General features: G+C 38.9%; 1 protein-coding gene across 4 annotated transcripts in view; it reads right to left on the reverse strand.

Annotated features, from left to right (window-relative positions):
• The window catches only part of DOCK10 (dedicator of cytokinesis 10), a 256,600-nt gene that overhangs the window by 100,939 nt on the left and 133,045 nt on the right, over positions 1-22,616 (reverse strand). For all 4 annotated transcript variants that reach the window (XM_064587156.1, XM_054505990.2, XM_045867857.3 and 1 more), the window contains exons 4-7: positions 16,720-16,802; positions 8,960-9,032; positions 8,562-8,684; positions 8,173-8,307 (exon numbers count right to left, since the gene is read on the reverse strand). In XM_064587156.1, the coding sequence (XP_064443226.1) occupies positions 8,173-8,307; positions 8,562-8,684; positions 8,960-9,032; positions 16,720-16,802 (414 nt within the window). The remainder of the gene's footprint in view (positions 1-8,172; positions 8,308-8,561; positions 8,685-8,959; positions 9,033-16,719; positions 16,803-22,616) is intronic.

Raw genomic sequence — 22,616 nt, forward strand, 5'->3', positions numbered from 1 at the left:
ATTCACTCTCAGGTAATTCTGATACAAGTAATCAACTCTTACCCATACTGGTAGGAAGCCATTGGGCACCCACAATTATAACTGAGTGAAGCCTATGTACTTAAGATAACCAAGTAAAATACAAATAGGAGAACTGTAAGATGAGAGTATCGCTATAGTGTGAGATTGTGGCTAAATATCAAAGTATAAAATATTTTTGACAATGGGATTGCTATTCTTGGTGGCAAGAAAAAATAATTTTTAATATCCTCCTGTTAATATCTTCTTTGTGATGTTCTCAGAGACTAACCTAAAATAGCTTGTTCGTTTCTGCTTCCACAGTATCATGATTACTACCACAAATATGACACTTACTAAACACTTGTCATCTAGAAGCCAGGTACCATGCTGAGCATTCACAGCCATTATTCCACTTAATCCCATAACAATTCTGTGAGGCAAATTGTATTATTCCATTTAACATAAAATGACATGGAGGCTTGGGGAGATAAATTAAAATGTGTTTGGGATTCCACAGGTAGCAAGTGGCAGAGAAGGGAAATGACCTCTATGTACTCTAACACTCACTGAGGCGACCCAGGAATAAAGATGCTGTTCTCCTTCCTTGCCCCCTCCCTGGCACAATCCCAGACCAAAGGAATGGTCATGGTCTGGGATGTCATGGATTCCCTCAGTGCTGAGAAGAGATAGGGGGAACACATATGCCTCAAGAGAAAATAAAATTCAGGCACTGAAGGAGAAAGAATTAGCTAAAAATCTAGCAGTGATTCTCACTTAAATGCCATCTTCTAGATTCTTCCAAGGACCAACTCTTGGCTCCAGCCCATGCTTTTGTATTATCATCAAGTATTATTATATCTTTGCCTTGTAATGACTCATTCTCACTTGCTGGCTGGCTCTTCTAATAGCTTATGAGCTGGAGAAGGGCAGAGGCTGGGTGGTTATCCTCAGTGCTCAGTGCAGTGACAGCATTCATTCATAAAGAGGTGTTTATCGTGTTCACATGTTGTGCTGGGCAAAAGCAGACAGAGTCTCTGCCCTGCCAGAAAGGGGAACAGGCACTAACCAGTGAATCATACAAATGTGAAATTGGAAGGTATGCAAATGTGTTGAAGATGAGGTATACAATAAAGGTATGAAAATTCTTCTTGAGAATGGGAATCCTATCGCAACATGGGAATACCTCTATTCTCCTAGGACACTCTGGGTTCTAGGAGAGCAGAGGACAGACGGATTTTGATTAATAAAAGGCCAGAGCTGCATTTTGAGACCATTTTGGCTATAATATACAGTGTGTTGCTAGAAAGGCAGCTATGGCCCCAAAGTTGAATGTGCAAAAGCAAACATCTAGACAGCTTCTTTATGAATACAAATTCTTAGAAGCTCTGATCTCCACAGGAGGTGTGGGCAGACTCCCTCCCCACACCCTGACACGCACCTCTGGGGTTCTAATGAAGGAAGTCCATAAAGCCACATGCAACCCGCCCTGACACAGTGGGTCTACCGGCAGAGACAACTTGGCTGAGAGCAAGTATAGAAGGAGACACAGTTTTCCTTTACAAAACAACAGGAACAGAAATAGATACAGAGGAAAGAACTCGGAATGCTCAGAGTTCAGGGCATAGCTTTGGCTAGAATATTGCTAAGTATCTGAGTACAACAAAATGCAAACAAGTCTCAGTGTTGTCTTGAAAACAAACAAATGAAAGAATCTGCTTAACTAATCTCATGCCGTAAGTAATGTGGACAGGGAGATGCAAAGCTATGTAAAATGTTTATATTAATTATATTAATTAAAAGTGGATCGAGCTGCAACCTGCTTTCAAATGCAGATGACAAGGAACTAAAAGAATTCTAGATAGAAAACATGACAAAACATGGACAAAACTTGATTTTCTAAATGGCATTCTGTACTTCAAAGGAACTGAATATGGTTGCCGACTTCAACAATATTTTCAAAAATAGTTTGTAAAAATTCAAGCAAAGTCTAACAAGCCCTTGTTTTTCAAAAAGGGGTTTTTATCAGTGAAATAAATATTCCATTTGCAGCTTCTCAAAAACCAAATCACCTTTTTCTATTTGGAGTGAAATTGAACTACTTACTTGCAGTGTAGAGAAGCTTACGCCAGGGAAGATTATGATGCCCTAAGTGGTTTTCTATCTCACTCTCCATGATCTCTAAGATAATGGCATATAAAATAACAAAAAAGAAAGGATAAAAATAGAAAAATCCATGGGACATTTTAATAATCTCAAAATGCAACTGTTATGTCATTATGGTGGTAATCAAGAAATAATCATATTCTTTCTGTTGTTGTTCCCCCAATTTTCCTGTTTCCCTGAAAACAGTGTCCTTTGTGGCAGATGCAACTACTTTGTCTACTCAAGCCCACCACAGTCCATCTACACGGCTTCATAAAGAACAGGAAACTGTGAATATGTCCTAATGCCATCTGATGTATCTCACGAGCACACTGGTCTGTTTCTGCAGTATTCCTCTGGAAAGGTTCCGGAATAGATACTGGAACAGAGCCACCAAAGCCAATGGAGAACCAAACGTCAAAGGAAGTAACCTAAACAAAATATTCCATTGTGCCGTATTGTTCCAATGTGTTACAAGCAACTTCTACAGAATTTTGCAGGAACAAGAGAAGGGTTTTAAAAAGAAACACACAACGTCACATCCAGGTTACTGGGGTTGGTGGTGACCATTTATAGAATCCTTCCCATTCTCTGCATGTTTATTTATTCATTTCATTCAACAAAAATGCACCAGGCACCTTCTATGTGCCAGCGACACAGCATTAAAAAAATTCAAGTAAAACACCTGCCCTCTCTGAACTTACATTCCAGTGTTATGGAGTGTCAGTAAACAAATAAGCAGAAATATAGCATATACATGACATATACGTATATGACTATATATAATCTAATAAAGCCTCATGCCGTGATAAATGCAATTTTGTTCTTGCATGATATCAGAATCTATTGTTTCAGATGTGTCACTAATTTTATCTGCATGTGCTATATTTGTTTTGTTTTGCTTTGTTTTTTGCCTGTGCATCCTCCCACAGGCTGGGAACTCTTTGAAGATAGGAGCTGCATTTGATTCATATTTGGCTTTCCCATAATGCTTTGCACAGCAAAATTTTCAACATATATTTGCTGAAATAAATCCTGCACCTAAAACTCACTGCTTAAAACAACATGTGAGCATATCTTTGTAGTGTTTCTCCTGTCCGTGTGGCTTACGCAGGATAAATGGACGTATGTATGCCTACCTGATGTATGATAACCAACTCATTTCCTTGGGCATCTTTCCGTGATTTTGGATGTCCCTCCACTTCAAACCTAATTTTGCTATTTACCAGCTCTGTGATTTGGGAAAGCCACTCTAGCTCCGTGAGTTTTATTTTAATAAACTGGGACAATAATCATGCACGTTCCATCAACTGCTGTCAAATAATCTATTAGATGAAGAAAGTGTCATTCTGGTTTTTATTGTTATCATTGGAAATGAGATTCTGTGGAGCCAGAGTTTGCTAATGGGAAGTTTATAGGTCATGTGTAGTTTCTAGATTTGTTTTCCTTGGCAAGTACCCTTTGTTTTCCTTCCCAATTTGACTCCCCTTCTGTGGGTGAGCACACTCCAAGTCTACACAGCCCAAGCTGCTCCCTGGTGTCTCACACCTGGCCCTACTTCCCTCATGTGGTGGGTTGCTTGATCTGCAAATGCATCCAAGTTTCTAGACTTTGGTTAAGCACAGGAGGCCATTGTCTTTTTTTTTTTTCTTAAGATTTTATTTATTTATTTATTTGAGAGAGACAGAGAGAGAGCGCGTGTGTATGTGAGTTGGGGGAGGGATGGGGGGAGGGTGAGGGAGAGAATCTCAAGCAGACTGTGCACTAAGTGCAGAGCCCCACACGGGGCTTGATCTCTTTTTTTTTTTTTTTTTTAAGATTTTATTTATTTATTTGAGAGAGAGAGAATGAGAGAGAGCACATGAGAGGGGGGAGGGTCAGAGGGAGAAGCAGACTCCCTGCTGAGCAGGGAGCCCGATGCGGGACTCGATCCCGGGACTCCAGGATCATGACCTGAGCCGAAGGCAGTCGCTTAACCATCTGAGCCACCCAGGCGCCCGGGGCTTGATCTCTTGACCCTGGGATCATGACCTGAGCCGAAACCAAGAATTGGACGCTTAACTGACTGAGCCACCCAGGCACCCCAAGGCCATTGTCTTGGAACCCATATCCACAAGGTGGCAGATTTGGCACCTGGGATGAAAGAAGCAGTGTTTGCCCCCCCCCCCCATCCCATTTAAGCCTGTATCAAGTGACATTGGTCATTATTAATGTTGTGGTAGAAAACCTAACAGATGGGATTCTTGGACTATTCATTCTCTTCCATAATGGCAGAACCTTGAGTGGATGGATGGGCCAGTAGATGAATGAGTAAGACTCTGAAGGAACAAAATAGGATCATACAGGCTGCAATATCTCTTTGTATCATATCAAAATGGAAGCAGCAAAAACTGGAAGTTCTGCTCCAGATTGGGAGTGCATGGGGGATAAAACAGATCCACATTACTGTTTGATGATATTATGAAGTGGAAAACTACTGTATTTTTTTCCTTTTTAACTAAGATCCAGAAAACTTCTAATCATAAACATCACCAAAAATCTCTGAGAAATTTACTGGGTGGGTAGGAGTTTTTCTCTACTTGATCTCACCCTTGAAATATATTTCTAAGAATTCCAAGGGCTATTCTTAGAACACAATGATATAGATTGGGTCTGAATGAAACAAATGAAAATGGCTTGTTTACTAAAACTCTTAGGAGCTTGGACTTCCTTAGAATGCCAGATGGTAGGTATCACTTCTGAGGTAAGGTCTTTATTCCTTTTTTCTGTTTTATTCAAGGGAAACAGATAATGATTCTTGGCAAAATAGGTCTGACTCATTCTATTATTCATTTGTTCTGTGTTTTTTTGTGTATGCGTTTCATCTTCAGGGACATTTTGTACCTGGGAGTTTGTCAGACCAATGACTAAAGTTGCAGTATCTCATTGAGAATCTTCCTTCCAGTTGTAAGACCTCCTAAGTCAGAAAGAGCTATAAACAAATATGTAAGAACCAGGATCCAGACACAAGGTGATAAGTAACCCAAATGTCTATCTCCCCAAAGTGATCTCAGGAAGCTGGAGGTCCTTTCTCCTCAAAGGGTTATAAGGTCTTGATAAACAGGAATAGAAATGAGGGGGTAGAGAGCTGAACTCTTTAAAATATGTAATAAAGGCTCCCAAATATTTGAATGGCTCTCTCCTGGAAAATGAAGTAGGATTATTCATTTGTGCTTTAATGTGTAAAATCTACCTTGGGGAATCCTGCTAGCTGACCCAGAAGAGTTCATCACTGTTATGTGCTCCTAGAACATTCAACAGAAGTTGCCTCTTACAGCTTTTGTGACACTGTGTAATAGTTAGGAATGAGCCTGTGTCCCTCTCTGGTTATGAGTTCCCGATGCTTGAGCACAGTTCCTAGTATGTCACAGGGACTAAATAAGTTTGTTGAATGAGTGAATGAATGAATAAATAAACATATTTAGGTAGAAATTTCAGGAAGGTGAATTGAATTTTTCTAGGAAGGCCTTTCCACAGTTGAATGTTTATCTCTCAAAGTTGTGACCTTTGTACTTAATGGAAAGACTATCACCAGTTAGATCTGACCTTCACTTCTTACTTGCTTGTGCCCACTGACTTTTGTCCCACATTTTTCCTTAAGTTCTTCTTTCCGGCTTATCTCTTAACTCAGGCAAAAGACCTGAAGGGCACAGCATCCCATGATGGAAACCAAAACTACTCCTCAAGCGTAACTGCCCATATGAAGAGCTTCTGGGGCCCGGAATGCCCAGACCAGTTTGAATTCGACCCCCACTCCTGCCTGTGCGGATGGATTGTGGAGCGACCCATGGAGTAACCAACAATTACTTTTACCTCATTATAATATTGAAATCTCTGCCCAAAGAGAAGCACAAACCTCATTTACATAACATACATTGTCTGTATAGGCATGTTTCCATAAGACACATGTATGACCTTACATACATTGGCAAGGCTGCTCTTTCTAAATATTCATCCTAACCTTAAGTAAAGGAAACCCACTCATTCTTACTGAGGAGTCATGGCTTTAGAAGTTATTCCCCATGATTTCTGTATTTGCTGCAAATAAAGTTTCCTTTGCGTGACAACTCAACTGGTGTGTTTCTACCTGTGACTCACCAGGGAGTGAAATCACGTTAGTTTGGTTACAAGACTAGGGAAGAGTGACTGAAGACACGCTGCCTCCCCGATCCTTTTTCCTTTTTACCGATGAGGAACCTGAGCTCAGAGCTTGAGTAACTTACTCGAAGCCTCTGATAGTAAATGGTGAAACCAGGATTTGAATGCTGATCTGTGTGAACCCCAAGCTGTGTTTTCTCCTAGAAGACACTCTCCAGCTCCAAGGCATCATTTAAGCAGAAACTGAAGCATAGCCTAAAACAAGGTGAAGAGGTTCCTGTAGTGAAAGGTCACATTCGAGCACAAAGGGGTGCGCTCAACCCGGAGTTATAGGATTCTTTGAAGAAACAATGTCATATTAATACGTATCTCTGCAAGCTTGATATGTTGGGCTACAGTGATACTTCCTAAAAGATGATAATGCATTTGCTAGAGCAGGCTTTGAAGGAAAAAATGGAAAAGAAAATATTTAAAAATTTTAGTTCAATGTCTATAAAATGTAATCGTTGATCTTTAACCTGCTACTAAGGTTTTATTTGATTATTTCTAAAGCCAAAGAGTTTCCTTTGTGATCAACAATAAAAAACTATCTCCACCCTCCATTAAGACCCTTATTGCCCTTTCCATATGGACAGTTGGCGTCTGTGTTAAAACGCAATTATCTTTCACTTCCAACCCAGTGCTCAGCAACAGTTAATTAATTCTTTCCTTTTAAGGTTCAGCATTATTATTTTCTGGAGGAATTCCAGATTTTAACAGATAAACCATCCAGAAAAAGGCTAGGCCTAAGAGGCTGGAGAAGACTTCATTTTGCATCTGCATATCCAAGTGCCCCTGGTATTAATCCAAGATGTAATCTCAGCTATGGAGCAAGCTATGTGAATGCCTGTGGCTTAGTGAGAAGAGAAGGGTCTGCTCCTAGTGGCCTGTGACCAGAAACACAGTCCCCAAGATCAATGAGCAAGCATCTTTCTGTGAAATTCAAGAAGAGTTTGCTATAACATTTGGTTGCTTCAATTTTTATGTAAGAAGGAAAAAGGATACTTACCTCATCAGAGCGAAAAGAATAAATGAAAGCAAGATGTCCAAATGAAGCCTACAGAATTCTTCTGCTTCCCTTTGCCCCAGTGGTCCATGTCACATCGAATACTAAGAACAATAGTTTGAAGACCAAGAGCTTGCGTAACAGCATTGTCTGTTAAAAGCACTGTGTCCTGTTTCTGAAATTAAGTCTTTGGGAATCGATGTAATCCTTGTCTTTGAAGGAAACCTCCTCTCAGAAGGAAGATGATGTATATGTACACTGTAGAGTTACTCTTTCATTATTACCCAATAATAAAGATAGTATTTGTGAAGTATAGTGAAATACATGGTTTATATATTACCTTACTGAATCCTTTAGCTCAGTGGCTCTCTACACTGTAGCCACACAGGTGGTCATTTTCCCCTTCCCCTTAAATACACCCAACTTGCTCTTGCCTCAGGACCTTTGCACTTGCTTCCCTGCTCATTCTTTAGTTTTCAGATCAAATAATTTTTCTTTGAAAACGTTTTTCCTCACTTCTGGAGCATTAACACTGCTTTCTGACCTTACCATTTTCCCCTCTCCCTTCCCTAGCCCTACTTATTTTCTTTATTCCAGATTTCACCAACGGATTCCATTCTGTTCATTTCTTTCTTTGCTTATTTTCTGTTTTTCTTCCTTTATCGAAAGTGAGTTTTGTGAAAGCAGAAATCGAGGCTGCCTTGTTTTCCATTGAATCCATAAGGTCTAGAACAGTTCTTGGGTCATATCAGATACTATATAAACACTTACAGAATGAATGATTGATGAGTGGATGAATGCACTCATTGATTTAAAAAACCCAAGGAGGAGGAGGGATTTCCACTCACCTGAACCACACCTGTACAGGAATCCAAAAAGATGCAGCCTTTGGGTTCTTTGGATATTTTTTCATCTTTGTAAAAATTCATGATGTAGGAGTTATCTGGCAACTGAGTCAGCTGGAAGTAGCGCTTTTTGAAGGACTAAATAAAGGAAAAGATATACAGAAGTAGTTCCAATTGCGGTGTGCTATTAGAGAAATTAGAATTTTTCTAATTCCTTCAGGAGTGCCACAGTTCTAGGGCACCGTTCTAGAGAACAACATCGTCCTGTCTCATAAATAAAATATGACACGAAACATAAACTCAATGCAAATGACTCTCCTCTGTGCAGTGACCGAAGGAGGGGGTGTCAGGAATACTGGAAGAAACAAAGATGAGTCTTGATGTCTCCTTACCCGAACAGTAACGGTATTGTTCACTGTGCTGTTGAAATTCCCTTTGTAGAGCCAGCCAGACTTGAAAACTCCGGTTCCTCCCGTTCCCCCACCGCCCTTAGACGACGAGTGGGAGGTGGTATCCTGGAGAAGAAGCATCATTGGCATGACTGCAATCTTTTGTGAATCCCGGGTCTTTGACCTTGCACTTAAAAACGAAACTCCTCTTTCTCCATGGACTCATCTTAAATAATTATGTTCAATTTCAAAACAAATGTGACTCCCTTTGACAAAAAGCCCTTCCACAAGTAGCTACTTTTGCTTTTATGTTAATCTGGTTGGAATGTGAAATGCTCTAGTGGAAGACAGGAACAAAGTATCCTCCGCTTTAAACATTTCACTTTCAACAATGTACTTACTTCATCCTTATCAGCATCTTCATGGTCAACCTCAAAGGAATGTGAAGGAAGTTTCTCTGGCTTGTATTCTGCTCTGGTATTAAAAACAAACAAACAAACAAAACCAGTTTCTGATTTGTCATTTGAAACATGGCTTTTGTTTTCCACTGTTTCCTAGGTAACAACTATTGTGTTTTCTTAAATAAAGTAATGTAATCATGTGAGTGCCCTATTTCCTTTGGAAGTATTAACTTTCCCTTACACCATTGCACATTATCTCTTGCAAAGAAATCTCTATTTTTTAAACCACAGTTACTATTTATTCAGATTTGACATGTCTTCTTGAAGGAGATGAAGGCAAGCAGGACACTTTTAAAGGTTTGGTGGTTTATGTTTTCCTTTGTCCACATTCTGCAGTGGAATCTGAAGTAGTGATATTTTCATTTCTGTTTTGCCTTTCAATGACATGCCCTCAGGGTGCTACATGGACACTTGAAAAACCAAGTTCCTGAAAACCAGTCTGATCTCTGGCCACTAGGGTGCGCTGCTCTCCTAACCGTGGCCTCCGCCAAAGAACGCCCCAACCTGACATCGTGGAATTGTCCTCGCTTGGTGCATTTTCCGTGGTAACACTGGAATGCTGACCAGCCCACAGCAGCAAGAGTGTGCACCTGGTACTACGAATGGTCAAATAGGACAAAAATAAACTTCTCTTGGCTTGATTCTATTTCACAACTCATGGCTGAATGAAAGTGATCAACAGCATCCCTTGACACCTAGCTAGAAAATCCTACATATAGGATTTGCATGGAATATTTATTTTCTTTAAGGTGATTTATATTGTGTAGAAGCAACCCCAGAATCTGACCGTTGAGAAAAAAAAGCCCAGGGGTGCTCATTCAGTTATTCCTATCACAAATCTTTTCCTATGTTGATGGTATTCCATATAAGAAGGGGCATGACCAAGGACTCTTTATACTTAACTATGCATACAATTACCAGACTGCATTCACATAGGGATGAAACACATTCAAGTGGGTTCATAATATTCTTTACCTTCCCTCTGAAAGACTTGAAAATGCCCATTCCTGGTTCACAGCAGGGCAAGGTGGAGAAAGAACACTGACCTCATTTTTAAAAATGGAAAAGCCTGAGATCAGAGCCACATTCTCTCTACCTGATAAGAATATTTTTTTCAATTGTGGTAAGATGTATATAACAGGACAATTACCATTTTAACCATGTTTAAGTGTCCAGTTCAATGGCACTAAGTACATTCACATTATTGTACAACCATCACCATTGCCCAACTCTAGACCTTTCTCATTCCCAAAATGACACAGGATCCATTAAACAACAGCTCCCCATCTCTCCCTTCCCCCACCCCTGGTAACTACTGTTCTACTTTCTGCCTCTATGTATTTGACTATTCTGGGTACTGCATGTAAGTGGAATCATGCCGTATGTGTCAATTTGTGTCTGGCTTATTTCACTTACTGTAAAATGTCTTCAGGTTTCATTCATGTTATAGCATGTCTCAGGATTTCATTCCTTTTTAAAGCTAAATAATATTCTATGGTAGTCTAAAAAGAGTTCGTGCCCCCAAAGTGGTTTCTACGAAGGCATCCCAGGCTCTACAAATGAGGACTTTCTCCCTGTAGATGCCAGACACGCATCTCTTTCAGTTCTTACCCAAATCTGTTGTGTGTGCACCTATCTTACCCTCCACCAGATTACATGTTTCTTCCTTTAAAAAAAATGATTTATTTATTTATTTTAGAGAGAGAGAGAGAGAACACATGATTGGGAGAGGCAGAGGGAGAGGGAGAGAGAGAGAAACTCAAGCAGACTCCCACTGAACGTGGAGCCTGACACGGGGCTAGATCTCATGACCTTGAGATCAAGACCCTGAGATCAGGACCCGAGCCAAACCCAAGAGTTGGACCCTTAACCGACTGAGCCACCCAGGCGTGCCAGATGACATGTTTCTTAAAGCCAGGGCTCCAATGAAGTCCCATCTACACCTCCCCCAGCTTTGTCTTTTCCTACTGTAGAGATGCTCATTGGCGATCAACATCATAAGAGGCACCTCTAATGTGTTAAACAGGTTTCTAAAAATGATCTTATTACTATTGTGAATTTATTTTATAAATTCAAATTAATGTAAGTTACTTGCTATCAAAATCAATAATGAAGAAAAATAAAGCTATTCTGGGGTACACAGTAGTTGATATTGGGTATTAAAGATGATATCTGGGGCCTCACTTCAGACCTAGTCTCGATTTATTTATCTATTTTGTTATCTGTTGCACAGTCTTGATATGAAATCCCAAAGTCCATAGGTAAGTAGTTGTAAATGGTAACAGGTTTATTAAAAAGCCAGAGGCTTGAAAGAATGGTTATAGGGAATGTGTATTTTAAGATTACCTCCACCATAGGTTCTGGCACAGGGTAAGAACATAATAAATATTTGTTCATTGACGTATATTAATTTACTCGAATGGGTGTGCATTATTCCAAATTCCAGAAACATATTCATACATACATAATATAACCTTCTTCATCCATGACTTATCTGCAATTTCAAAGAAGTCCAAAAATCTCTACCAAGGTAAGAGAACATTTGCACTGAAGTCTAAAAATGTACTAAGCAGCATATTGCTTTTTATTAAATTATATATGTGTGTAATCAGACATTTGCACACAAATGCTAGAACTCCACAGTCTAGTCTAGTCTCACTGTTGTACTGAGAGGAAAGTGAAGTCTGTAACAGCTACTCACATAAACACATAGTGGAAGAGGTGGGATTAGAAGCCCTATTTCCAAATGCTACTTGCTGTATGTAGGATAAATGAACCCAAACCATCTTGAATAAGCATGTTAAGATTGTAGCCATTATTCTCTTCCAAAGGATCTTGGTGTATCTGTACTCCTTTCTCCTTCCTACAGAGCCTTAGAGATGCTGAAGCATATCTATGCTTATTGCCCTTAATGTTAACTTGTTCTGCCTCTTTGGGTTAGGGTCAAGTTTATGTGAAGACAGAGCCAGTAGCCGAGGCCAGTGTTATTTTAGGACCACTGGGAAATTTTTCCTGTCCTACCCAAAATATCCCTTTTCTCCTTAACAATATTTTGACATTCCTGAACAAAGAGCAGTCCCTTTCACCTTTTCATTTGACGCAAAATAAAGCCCCTAAACACAACCCTTCCCTCTCTCCCTCATCCTGCATGAGGCAACACATTGTTTGAGATTCAGAGGCAGATTCATAAGGTTGATTTCAGAGCAATTACTCCAAGTATTTTGTCTGCAGAGAAGAGAACATGAGTGTTCCAGGATTCTTAAAATGATGGCAGGGCAGTAAAGGGGGTATTAAGAAAACATCCTGAGTGAAAAATAAAAGAATGTGTAGGGAAAACAGGGAGAGGCAGCAAAGACAAACTTGAACATGGGATGTCAACATCTAGCTCAGGGATGGTCCTATGCTATATGCTAATTATTTCCTGTTAGTCTCCCTTTGACCTTGACACTATTCTATCCCTTTCTGAACTTCATATTCTGCCCTCTTCTGCCAGCCTGACTTACCCTTTCTTCTCTTTCTTACAAAACCAATTTGACAGGCATTTGTTCTTGGTAACTGTGGATCACAGTAGTGGTCATGTTCCTCAGTGATCGATCCATCGATCTACCTACCTACCTACCTACCTACTTATCTATCTACCTACCTATCTCACATTTTCTTTATCCATTCATCCATCGATGGACATTTAGGCTGTTTCCATGTCTTGGCTATTGTAAATAAAGCTGCAGTGAACAGAGGAGCGCATACATCTCTTTGAATTAGTGTTTTTATTTTCTTTGGATAAATACCCAGAAGTGGAGTTGCTAGGTCACATGGTAGTTCTATTTTTAAATTTTTGAGGGACCTCCATACTGTTTTGCGTAGTGTCTGCACCAGTTTACATTTCCACCAACAGTTCACGAGGGTTCCCTTTTTGACACGTCCTCATTACAACTTGGTATTTCTTGCCTTTTTGATACTAACCACTCTAACAGGTGTGAGGTGATATCTCACTGTGGTTTTGATCCGTATTTTCTTGATGATTATTTGTATCTCCTAATGATGAGTACTTTTCATGTACTGATTGGCCACTGTCTGTCTTCCCTGGAAAAATGTCTATTTGGATCCTCTGCTCATTTTTTAGTTGGATTGTTTTATTTTTTTGCCATTGAATTGTATGAGCTTTCTGTATATTTTGGATATTAACCCCTTATCAGATACATGATTTGCAAATATTTTCTCACATTCAGTAGGTTGCCTTTTCATTATGCTGATGGTTTCCTTTGCTGTGCAGAAGTTTTTGAGTTTGATATAGTCCCACATGTTTATTTTTTCTTGAATGCAGTCAGATCCAAAAAAATCTTTGCCAAGATGGATGTCAAGGAGGTTATCACTTATGTTTTCTTCTAGGAGTTTTATGGTTTCAGGTCTTACATTCAAGTCTTTAACCCATTTTGAGTTAATTTTTGTGGATAACGTCAGGTAGGGTCTGGTTCCATTCTTTTGTATATGTCTGTCCAGTTTTCCCAACACCATTTATTGAAGAGATTGTCCTTTCCCCACGGTATATTCTTGGCTCCTCTGGCATCATGTACTTTTTGTCATTCTTGTCTCCTGTGAATCCCAAGTTCAGTGCTGATTTTTATGTGTGAAGGCTTATATTTTACACTCTAGCCTGAAATAATGTTTCTCTCTAGTATCCTTCTATGAACACCACTTAAAAAAAAAGTGAGGTTCTTAAGCATTAATAATAACACAATTTCAAATTTAAAGAATAAAAATTAGGGAGATAAACACATGCTTCTTTTTTCACTGTACCATAATTGCAAGTTTTTATTTTGGACCCTCAGGAACTCATAAAAAGAAATGATCAGCTTAAATTAGTAGCAGACATAGGAGAATTCTTCTAATCCAGGAGGCATGAACATGATTTATTCTAATAGCCTCTGAAGGCCAAGTAAATTATCTGTTTCCACTACTGACCTAAATATGCACAGTCTTTAATGGGGAGTGCTTAGGCTTTGTAAAATCATTTTAAAAATAATTTTTCTATTCAGTGTTACGGTCTTCATTATTTCAGGAGATGTGTGAGGATTATATTCTGGAACTTGTGATTTTCACTTTGAATACACATAGTTCATTAAAATCTCCTACTTTGTGGTAGTATTATTCTTCCCCTTCTTGGTATCAACTTCCACTTCCTTTAGTCAATTAAGGGAAATTCCCAACAGTATTTCAGTTACATTTGTCTTGCTTCTCCTGACGTTTCTTCTCATGCTCCATGAAAATTCTAATTCAACGATGATATCCAGGCCCTGTTCTCAGTGGAGATGTTTCCTCTGTTGTTTTAATAGGGGATGAATACGACGAAGGTGAAATCTTTCACATATTTATTTTGCTTGATGGCATCGTGGACATAAGAAAAAGTGTGTGGGGGCAAAGCCATTAAAGATTTCAACAGACCTTGATCCCAGGGTCCTAGGATCAAGCCCTACATTGAGCTCCCTGCTCGATGGGGAGCCTGTTTCTCCCTCTCCTGCTCCCCCTACTTGTGCTCTCTCTCTGTCAAATAAATAAATAAAATCTTAAAAAAACAACAACAAAGATTTCAACAGACCTGAAGTCAGCAGGAAGTCATATGGCTAAATGCCACTTTCTACAATCTCTCACTTCATATGAGGTCCTCCAACTGCTTGGACACAGCTTCCAAGTTGTAACCGCTTCTCAGAACAGTTTTTAGAAAGAGGAAGTCTCGATGTTAAAAAAATGCTTTGCTTTTTAGTTGTGCTTACAAAAAGCGTGTGACTAGGGACACCTGGGTGGCTCAGTCGGTTAAGCGGCTGCCTTCGGCTCAGGTCATGATCCCAGGGTCCTGGGATCGAGCCCCACGTTGGGCTCCCTGCTCGGTGGAGAGTCTGCTTCTCCCTCTCCCTCTGCCTGCCTCTCTGCCTACTTGTTCTCTCTCTCTATCTCTCTGTCAAATAAATAAATAAAATCTTAAAAAAAAAACACACATGTTAGCGTGTGACTAACATGCAGATATTCCAAATATAGTAATTACTCAGGAAAGCCTAGCATGCGGTGGGACCTTCCCAACACAAAGTTATAGGAAGTTAACTCTCAGGAGTAACCTGAATTTAAAGGGATGTTCAGAGATTTGGTAAAAGTTAATATTCACTGGTTTGCAAAAAAAAAAATTTGCTGTTTTGGAAGAACACTGTTTTGCTCTTAGTAATGTAACTGAAAAATACATGGCCTCTTTTCCCTCCACCTCTTTTTTTTTTTTTTTTTTGTATACTCACTGCTACAATCCATTCTCCTTAGAGTAGCTCAAGTGATTTTTTAAAGAAGGAAACTGGATCATGTCTCACTAGGTTAAAACTTCCCCAGGCTTCCGTTGCGGTAGAATGAATCCAAGCTCTTTTCTGGGGCCCACCAGGCCCCTGTCTCCTTCTGTGGTTTCATCTTACTCCAGCTTTTCTAACCATCAGTTCAAGCCTCCCCATTCTGCTCAAGAGATCATGCTGATTCCCAAGACAGGGCACTTGCCCTTGCTCTTTCCTCTGGGAATCCTTTCTCAAGTTCAGAGTGCTGGTAGCTACTATTCCTTCAGCCCTGAGCTCTAATGGCACCTTCTATGAGCTATTCCGTAGCTCCTTAAAATTCCGCATTCAGGAGTTCAGAGCAGCCTTTCCAAGTATCCGAGTCTGGAACAGTTGTTTCTGGGAGCACAGGAAATCTGGGCCAATAGTGCCCAAATCTAAACCATGTATCCACTAAAAACTTAGGCATGATGTGTATCTTCTCGACATCTTCACTTGAGGAGAGGGTTAATAACAACTTCACTTTTGATTGTTGTGTTTTTCTGGATTATTTGCATCATCTTAGATGGATGACGCAATGTGTTAGGAGATTCCAATTCATTGCAGTTCTTTAATTTGAGCCACTCCAATCCCATCCAGGAATGTTATATTTCAAAATGTGCCATGTACTTAGTTTATTTATCCAATAAGTAATAATTGCACACTAACCACGGGCCAGGCATTCTCCTAGCCTACAGGGGATTCTGCAAGGAAAAGCCCCACCATTTGGGGATTTTTGCTTTATTGGGAGACACAGACACTGAATAAATGACTAGTTCAGGTAGTAGGTCAGGCGAGCTTGTCCCTGAAGGTGACGTTTGAACAGGTGCAGAACAAAGACACCTTTTCCCAAAGACTTCTTTTCCCCAGAGACCAGAAAAAAAAAATAGCTATTTATTTTCCCCTTTTACTATTCTTAAACATATGTCACTTCTGTGGAAGTTGTTTATTTACATGACTTTTGATATCACAGTATGAAAACACATGAAACCAGTGGCAAATCTGAACGCAAAATACAGAATATCATCAGAAAAATGTTTTGGTCCAAACTGTTCTTTTCTAGTCATGTTATATCTGCTATTGAAATGACAGCTCACAAAAGAATGGTATAATGATACTTTAAGACTTTGCTAAAAATTAAATAAGGATAATTTATATCTCACAATCGATTCTGTGCATATACAACAAAATATATGTTGTTGAACAAAATGTTCTATCGTAACACTTATTTTTAAATTTTGTAAAATATACCTTGATACTAGATTAACATACATGTATTTGTAAACAATGGTAGGACTTAAACATAAATCATATTTTATATATGGAAAAACCCAAGGAGTACTCTTGATAGGTTCTTACCGGGGTAACTGTCGGATGTCTCCAGAATATTGTTCATATTTGTAGTTTACCACATACCATTGGGAACTATAAAATTTACAAGCCTGAAAGAAGAAAAAAAGACAATTAAAATTATCATTAAAAAATTCAGCTGTCCTGGCAAAAAGCACAGTGAATACAGTTCTCGTAATCTCAGGGGTAATGTTAAGGTGGCTATGTTAGCGATTTTAAGGTAGGTAAGGGGGCTTGCTCGTTATAATCATTTCACATTTTTGAGTGAAATGGAAATCAAACCTTTCCCAGACTCTTGGAGGAGGAACTATTTAACATATTTATTCTATTTTATGCCATCAAGGAAAGCCCAATTTAATCACCCAATGAATCATCCCAGATACGTTGCTAACCTCAAGTACTGTCATTTTTCAGCTTTCCTTAGCATCCTTCCATTATTTAACAGTTCTTAGTGGTAGAAGATATTATTATTTCTATGTGATCTTTTCATCATAATTCTGCTCGTTCTTTTGTCAGTAACTTATCTTTTCTCCTATGTCGGGTGTGTTGTTGATTTGAAATCAGTTTTTCAGTTTTACCTCAATGCTTTCTAGGGTCCAGGCTTCTCCATGATTACTCATTGATTTTTATAAATATATATGAATAAAAGATGACCAAAAAGTTGGTACATAGTGGCTGATTTTTCAGTATTTATTGATGGCAAATATTTCCCAAACATCTACCACGTACCTAGCGATGTACTGACCATGGAGTGGTAATGGGGGTTTCACTAGCTGGCTTTTTTTTTTTTTGAGCGCGCACTTGAGGTAGGGAGGTAAGGGGGGCTAAGGGCAGAGCGGTGGGAGGGGCAGAGGGAGAGGTAGAGAGAGAATCTTAAGCAGACTCCATGCCCAGGGTGGAGCCCCAAGCAGGGCTGGATCTCATGACCCTATGATCATGACCTGAGCTGAAATCAAGAGTCGGATCCTTAGCCCATTGAGCCTCCCAGGTACCCCTCACTAGGTGGCTTTTAAGATTCCTTTTGATCCTAAAATTACATGAACCTGGGGACTGAGCAGCTGACATGAAGATTACAAGAAGATCTTGTCTTCTCCAGTGGAGAAAATGAGGAGCAATGAGCATCCTGCAATGTGAGAAATAAAGACCTACGGTTGTTGGGACCCAGGAAGGGGACACGCAAGGAGATCTGTGTAAGAGGAATCACTTGGGGTGTCGAAGTGCTACAAACAAGGGAAACACGGGCACTGTCTGCAGAAACAGAAAGTGGGAGGGAAGGGCCCAGAGCTTGCTGCAGAGAGGCTGATGGAAAGCACAGGGTGCATGTACCTGGCTCAAGATGCAGGGAAAGGCAGGGCGAGGGGAGAGTAGTTGAATGTCATCAGCCTCTCTGGACTTCTCTGGCCTTGAACTTTCTCGGTGCCATGACTTTATTTGTTCAGGGAAGCACCCACCCTCAAACTGGGGACAGAGGCTAAACAAGGCGTGAGCCTGGGGTCAAGACTGGAGTAGGAGGATGTTGGCAGAGAGTAGTGGAGAAAAACAGCAACAAGACAAACGGATGTGGATAACAGCAAAGGGAATTCAGGAGATTGGGATGGACTGTGGATGGAGAGGGGAACGGGGAACAAAACTGAATGTTTAGCTAAAATGAAGTTACTTAACTTGGGATTCCTGAGCCAATTCTGCAAATCACATGTTTCTGGAAATAAGAGGAAAACTAAGCCCTGATAGGCTCCTTGGCTAAAAAGTTCCATCTTCATTTTAGATAAAGATGCCAAGGATTCAGGCAAGGAGCATATGGGCCTGAGGCATCCCAAAGCCATGGGGACAGAACGTTCACAATCACAGTTCTTTCTCCTCTTCCTGCTTTTTCTCTATTCCTGGAGATAACTCTCAAATGCGAAAAAATATATTTAAAAATGGAAAACAAAGAGCATAAAACCCACTCCCTTTTTGTATTCCCTTTCAATCTTTTTTTCTGGTCCATAGTTTTACCTGGTTCCCCTCTGAGTGCATATTTGAACTTGAATTTTTTTTTTATTCACTTAATGGCATATTCTAGATATTTTTACAATGGTTTTCTAAATTTTATGACCACTTTAAGTAGAATAAAATATCATTCCGTAATTTACTGACCCAGTCTCCTAGTTTTGGAGGTCATTCATTCATTCAACAAACATCACTGAACCCTTACTGGGTTGATCTAGGTGATGCGAATACATCAGTGAACCAGGGACAAAAATGCATGCCCTTTTGAAAGTTATGCCCTTGTGAAGAGGTGGTCAATAAACACAAAATAAGTAAACTGTGTACATGCTGGAAAATGGTAACTGTCATGTGAAAAAAAAAAAGCAGAAGAGGAACATGGATAGAGTTGGGGGAAGGGGGCCAATTTAATAGAATGTTTAGGGTGGGTACTTCAGATGGGCTAACATTTGAGGAAAGACTTCTAGAACAGGACAGAGTGAACAGTTATTACGGCTCTTCAAATTTTGTGCCATTGTAGGAAATATGATGTTTTTTTTTAATAAAAATAAGTCTTTTATAAAAAATGAGAATTTTTAAAAAAAATGAATATTCAGAGTATTTCTTCATGCATTTGGTCCTCCTATCCTCCCCCAAGTCTCACCCCTTCGGGGTTATTTTCTTAGGACAGAGTACTCCAAGTATTTTAAGGATTCTTGGTAAAAAAACTGCCCAAAGAATGTATATTTGTTATAAGAAAAAGGCAAATCAAGGGTACAGGTCTGAACCGGGAGCTATATAGCTTTCTTCTTGTTCTGGAACTAACCCACTAATACTGCCTTTCAACATGACTTTTGGTCAAATCATTTCATTTATTAGGATCTCAGTTTTAGGTAGTGAACCATCAGAATATCAGACTGGATTGAGAAATCTCTGTCCCATAATACCCATCTCTACACTCCCTAATCTGGAGGTTTAATGGGACAAAGATGCACTGATTTACTCATTATCCTTTCTTGCTATGGACAGTATCTATGTTTAGCCACAATAAACATGTATACTTCCTGAGTATTTCACATGATAATCACAATATGCCACAGGCTTACCTGAATCCGAGATGTGTATATCCTGAATTCCACTGACACAAAATGAATGTGGAGCTTTCTTATATTACTATAGTCTAGCAAAGAAGTACTTGTTTTCTGGTTTGGAGTGGCACCTACTTGTCAGATATCACACTATTAGGTGCTTTACATATGATTTTAATAAGAACTCTATGAGATTTTATTTCTATTTTATAAATCACAGAGGCAAAGAGAGGCTCAGATCATTACCAAAGGTCCTACACATGATAGAAGTAGGATTTCAAATTGGATTTGTCTGACTCTAAAAGTCCATTCAGCTAATTTATGAATTGTTTGATGATTGCAGACATCTTTTTTCTTTTAGGCACATCTGGACCATCATTCCAGATGTTTATATGGCATTTCTGCTTCCGTCTTGGAGTCAGACAGACCTGGTTTTGAATGTTGGTGTTAGCTGTGGGATTTCAGTGAAGTAACTTAGTATCTTTAAATTTCCTTATCTGTTTAAGTAATACCAACTTCATAAGGATCTAATAAAATACTTCCTATAAAGCACCCAACATAGGGTAAGTACTTAATAAATACTTGCTTTAAAAATCACCAGTTTTCCTAGCATGTTTGACTCAGTGTATAATTCACATTCACAGTAGTTGATAATAGCAACTAGTTTTCCTTGATTTATGAAGTACAGTTTTGGAGAGACATATTAGCTTTGATTATCAAAGAAATCGGCTTTAATAAAATTCCTTCTGAATTTATTTGCTATGTTTCATGTATCTGGTGGTGGGTAGATGAGGATTAGGGGCGGTGTAGATGACCCTTAAAAATCCTTCTAAATCTGTGATTTCTTGGATTCTGAGAAAGCCAGTGCTCTTTACAAACACATAGATGTTTCTCCTACGTAGTAATGGCATTTTGGAAATGTTATGCATAGAAAATTATTCTCTATTCTTTGTTCCAGCCCACACAGTCACTCTCATTAAGAACTATTTTAATTATGACTAAAACTCTTCTTTGTCCGAAAACTAAGCTGAAAGGACCTGTTGCAAATTCAAAGTCCCAGGCTACCACTCTGCTTGTTACTGTAGGGGTTCCATTTCCCCATTTACTTCAAAGGTGAGGACTGTGAATATCTTGCAAAAGTGTGCTGAGCTGGTGAATTTTTCTGAATAGCAATGCCCCAATTCACATTATATTCATTTATTATGTTTGCTTGTTCAGCTTTTATACTTGCTATCTCTGCTGTTAACACGTTTAGACACAAAAAAGCTGAGCAAGGTCAACATGCTTGAAGGCTTTTATACCATCAGGATAATGCTTCCTGAATTGCATTGTGTTCATTAATTATTAAGGATTGTTAATTAGAATGCAGATTCCTGGGTCCCATGAGATCCACTGAATCAGAATCTTTAGGGGGGCCCCCAAATCCATCATTCCATGTCATTCCATGGAGTGACAATGTGGTCCTTGTGCTGTTTGCCTATGAACTGAAAGCATTAGGGTCCTGACTTCATACAGTGGGCTCTAGTAATTGATGTTACCCTTCAACTGAAAGACCAGGGGGCATATCATCTCTAGCATGGCATTTTTATTTATAAGGTACATTCAATATTTATTTGAATGAATGGATTTCCTATATCCTTTTTCTTTTAGAAATAACTAAACATGACACTATGGAAGTTCTAAAAATCTAAATACTTTAGAAAAGATTGGGCAATTGTAAAGGGCACCCTAAAATACTATAAAGAAAATATTTCATTTTTTTCCTCTCCTCTTCTCTTCAGAGAATCATCAGAATCAATTCAAATCATGTTACTTACCTCAAATAGCAATTTGGGTTTGGCAATGTAATTTGTCCATCTCTTAAAAGCGCTGATTATTAGATTCTGGCTACAGAGTAATAAGCAGGTAATAAATGGCTTTTCAGATGCAAAATTCTTTTTCTTTCTGGCTGTAGAGGTTTATTTAATTACATGACTAGTTTCTTGCCAGAAAGATGTATGCAACCACAAAAGGCGTTCGTTTTGACCCTGAGTCAAAACTGGGATTAATTCTGTATTTGTAAAATGATGGTGGTAATTTCACATTCATGCCAGTCTTTATTAAGTTGAGAAGAATTATGCCTATTGTATAAATGTTGAAAATGTAGCATCATGAAATTAAGTGAATTTAAGCAAATTATATATTGAAAATGTGGCTGGATAATTTATTGTCCACACTGAGACACTACAAAGTGAGAGATGAGAGAAGGGGCTATTAGCCAGGCCAACAGGTAGAAGATGAGATTATTCCTGCAACCAAGACACGTGGTCACTCAATATGTTGATATTTTAGAGAAAAAGAGAAAAAGCACTGAAAATATATTTTTTTTCTTTAGTTGGATCACATCTAGGTATTCCTTTAAAAGGAAATAATTTTTATGGTACAAAAATAAGTTGAACACAATGATTTTTTACCACTTATACTACAGTCTTGGTAAAGAAAGAAAAATGTTCGGACAAAATAAGCGATGTAAATATAGATATGACTCCGTTTCAGAAATCATGGTACAATCCAAAGAATAATGGATTTGGGGTCTGAGTTTTTAAAATACTGCTTGATACTAGACCGTGTTACTATGGATGTAAATATGCATGTACAATGTAAAAACAGAATGTCCTATCAAATGCCAACCATAAATGAGAATCATTTTTCAACTATTTTGTTACTTTGAATTATAGAGCAGCCTACATTGTTATCTAAATTGGAAGCGAATCAAAATATTTGGTTTGTTTTTTTAAACTGCATTGTATTAAGGCAGTTGAACAAACTGTAAAATTAGACTTTCATAAATCACACCTGTGTCTGACCCGGGAA

Source organism: Mirounga angustirostris, unplaced genomic scaffold (assembly GCF_029215605.1).
Source record: "Mirounga angustirostris isolate CCGP_5_RB_7025 unplaced genomic scaffold, mMirAng1.0.hap1 SCAF_3, whole genome shotgun sequence".
NCBI classification, from domain to species: Eukaryota; Metazoa; Chordata; class Mammalia; order Carnivora; family Phocidae; genus Mirounga; species Mirounga angustirostris.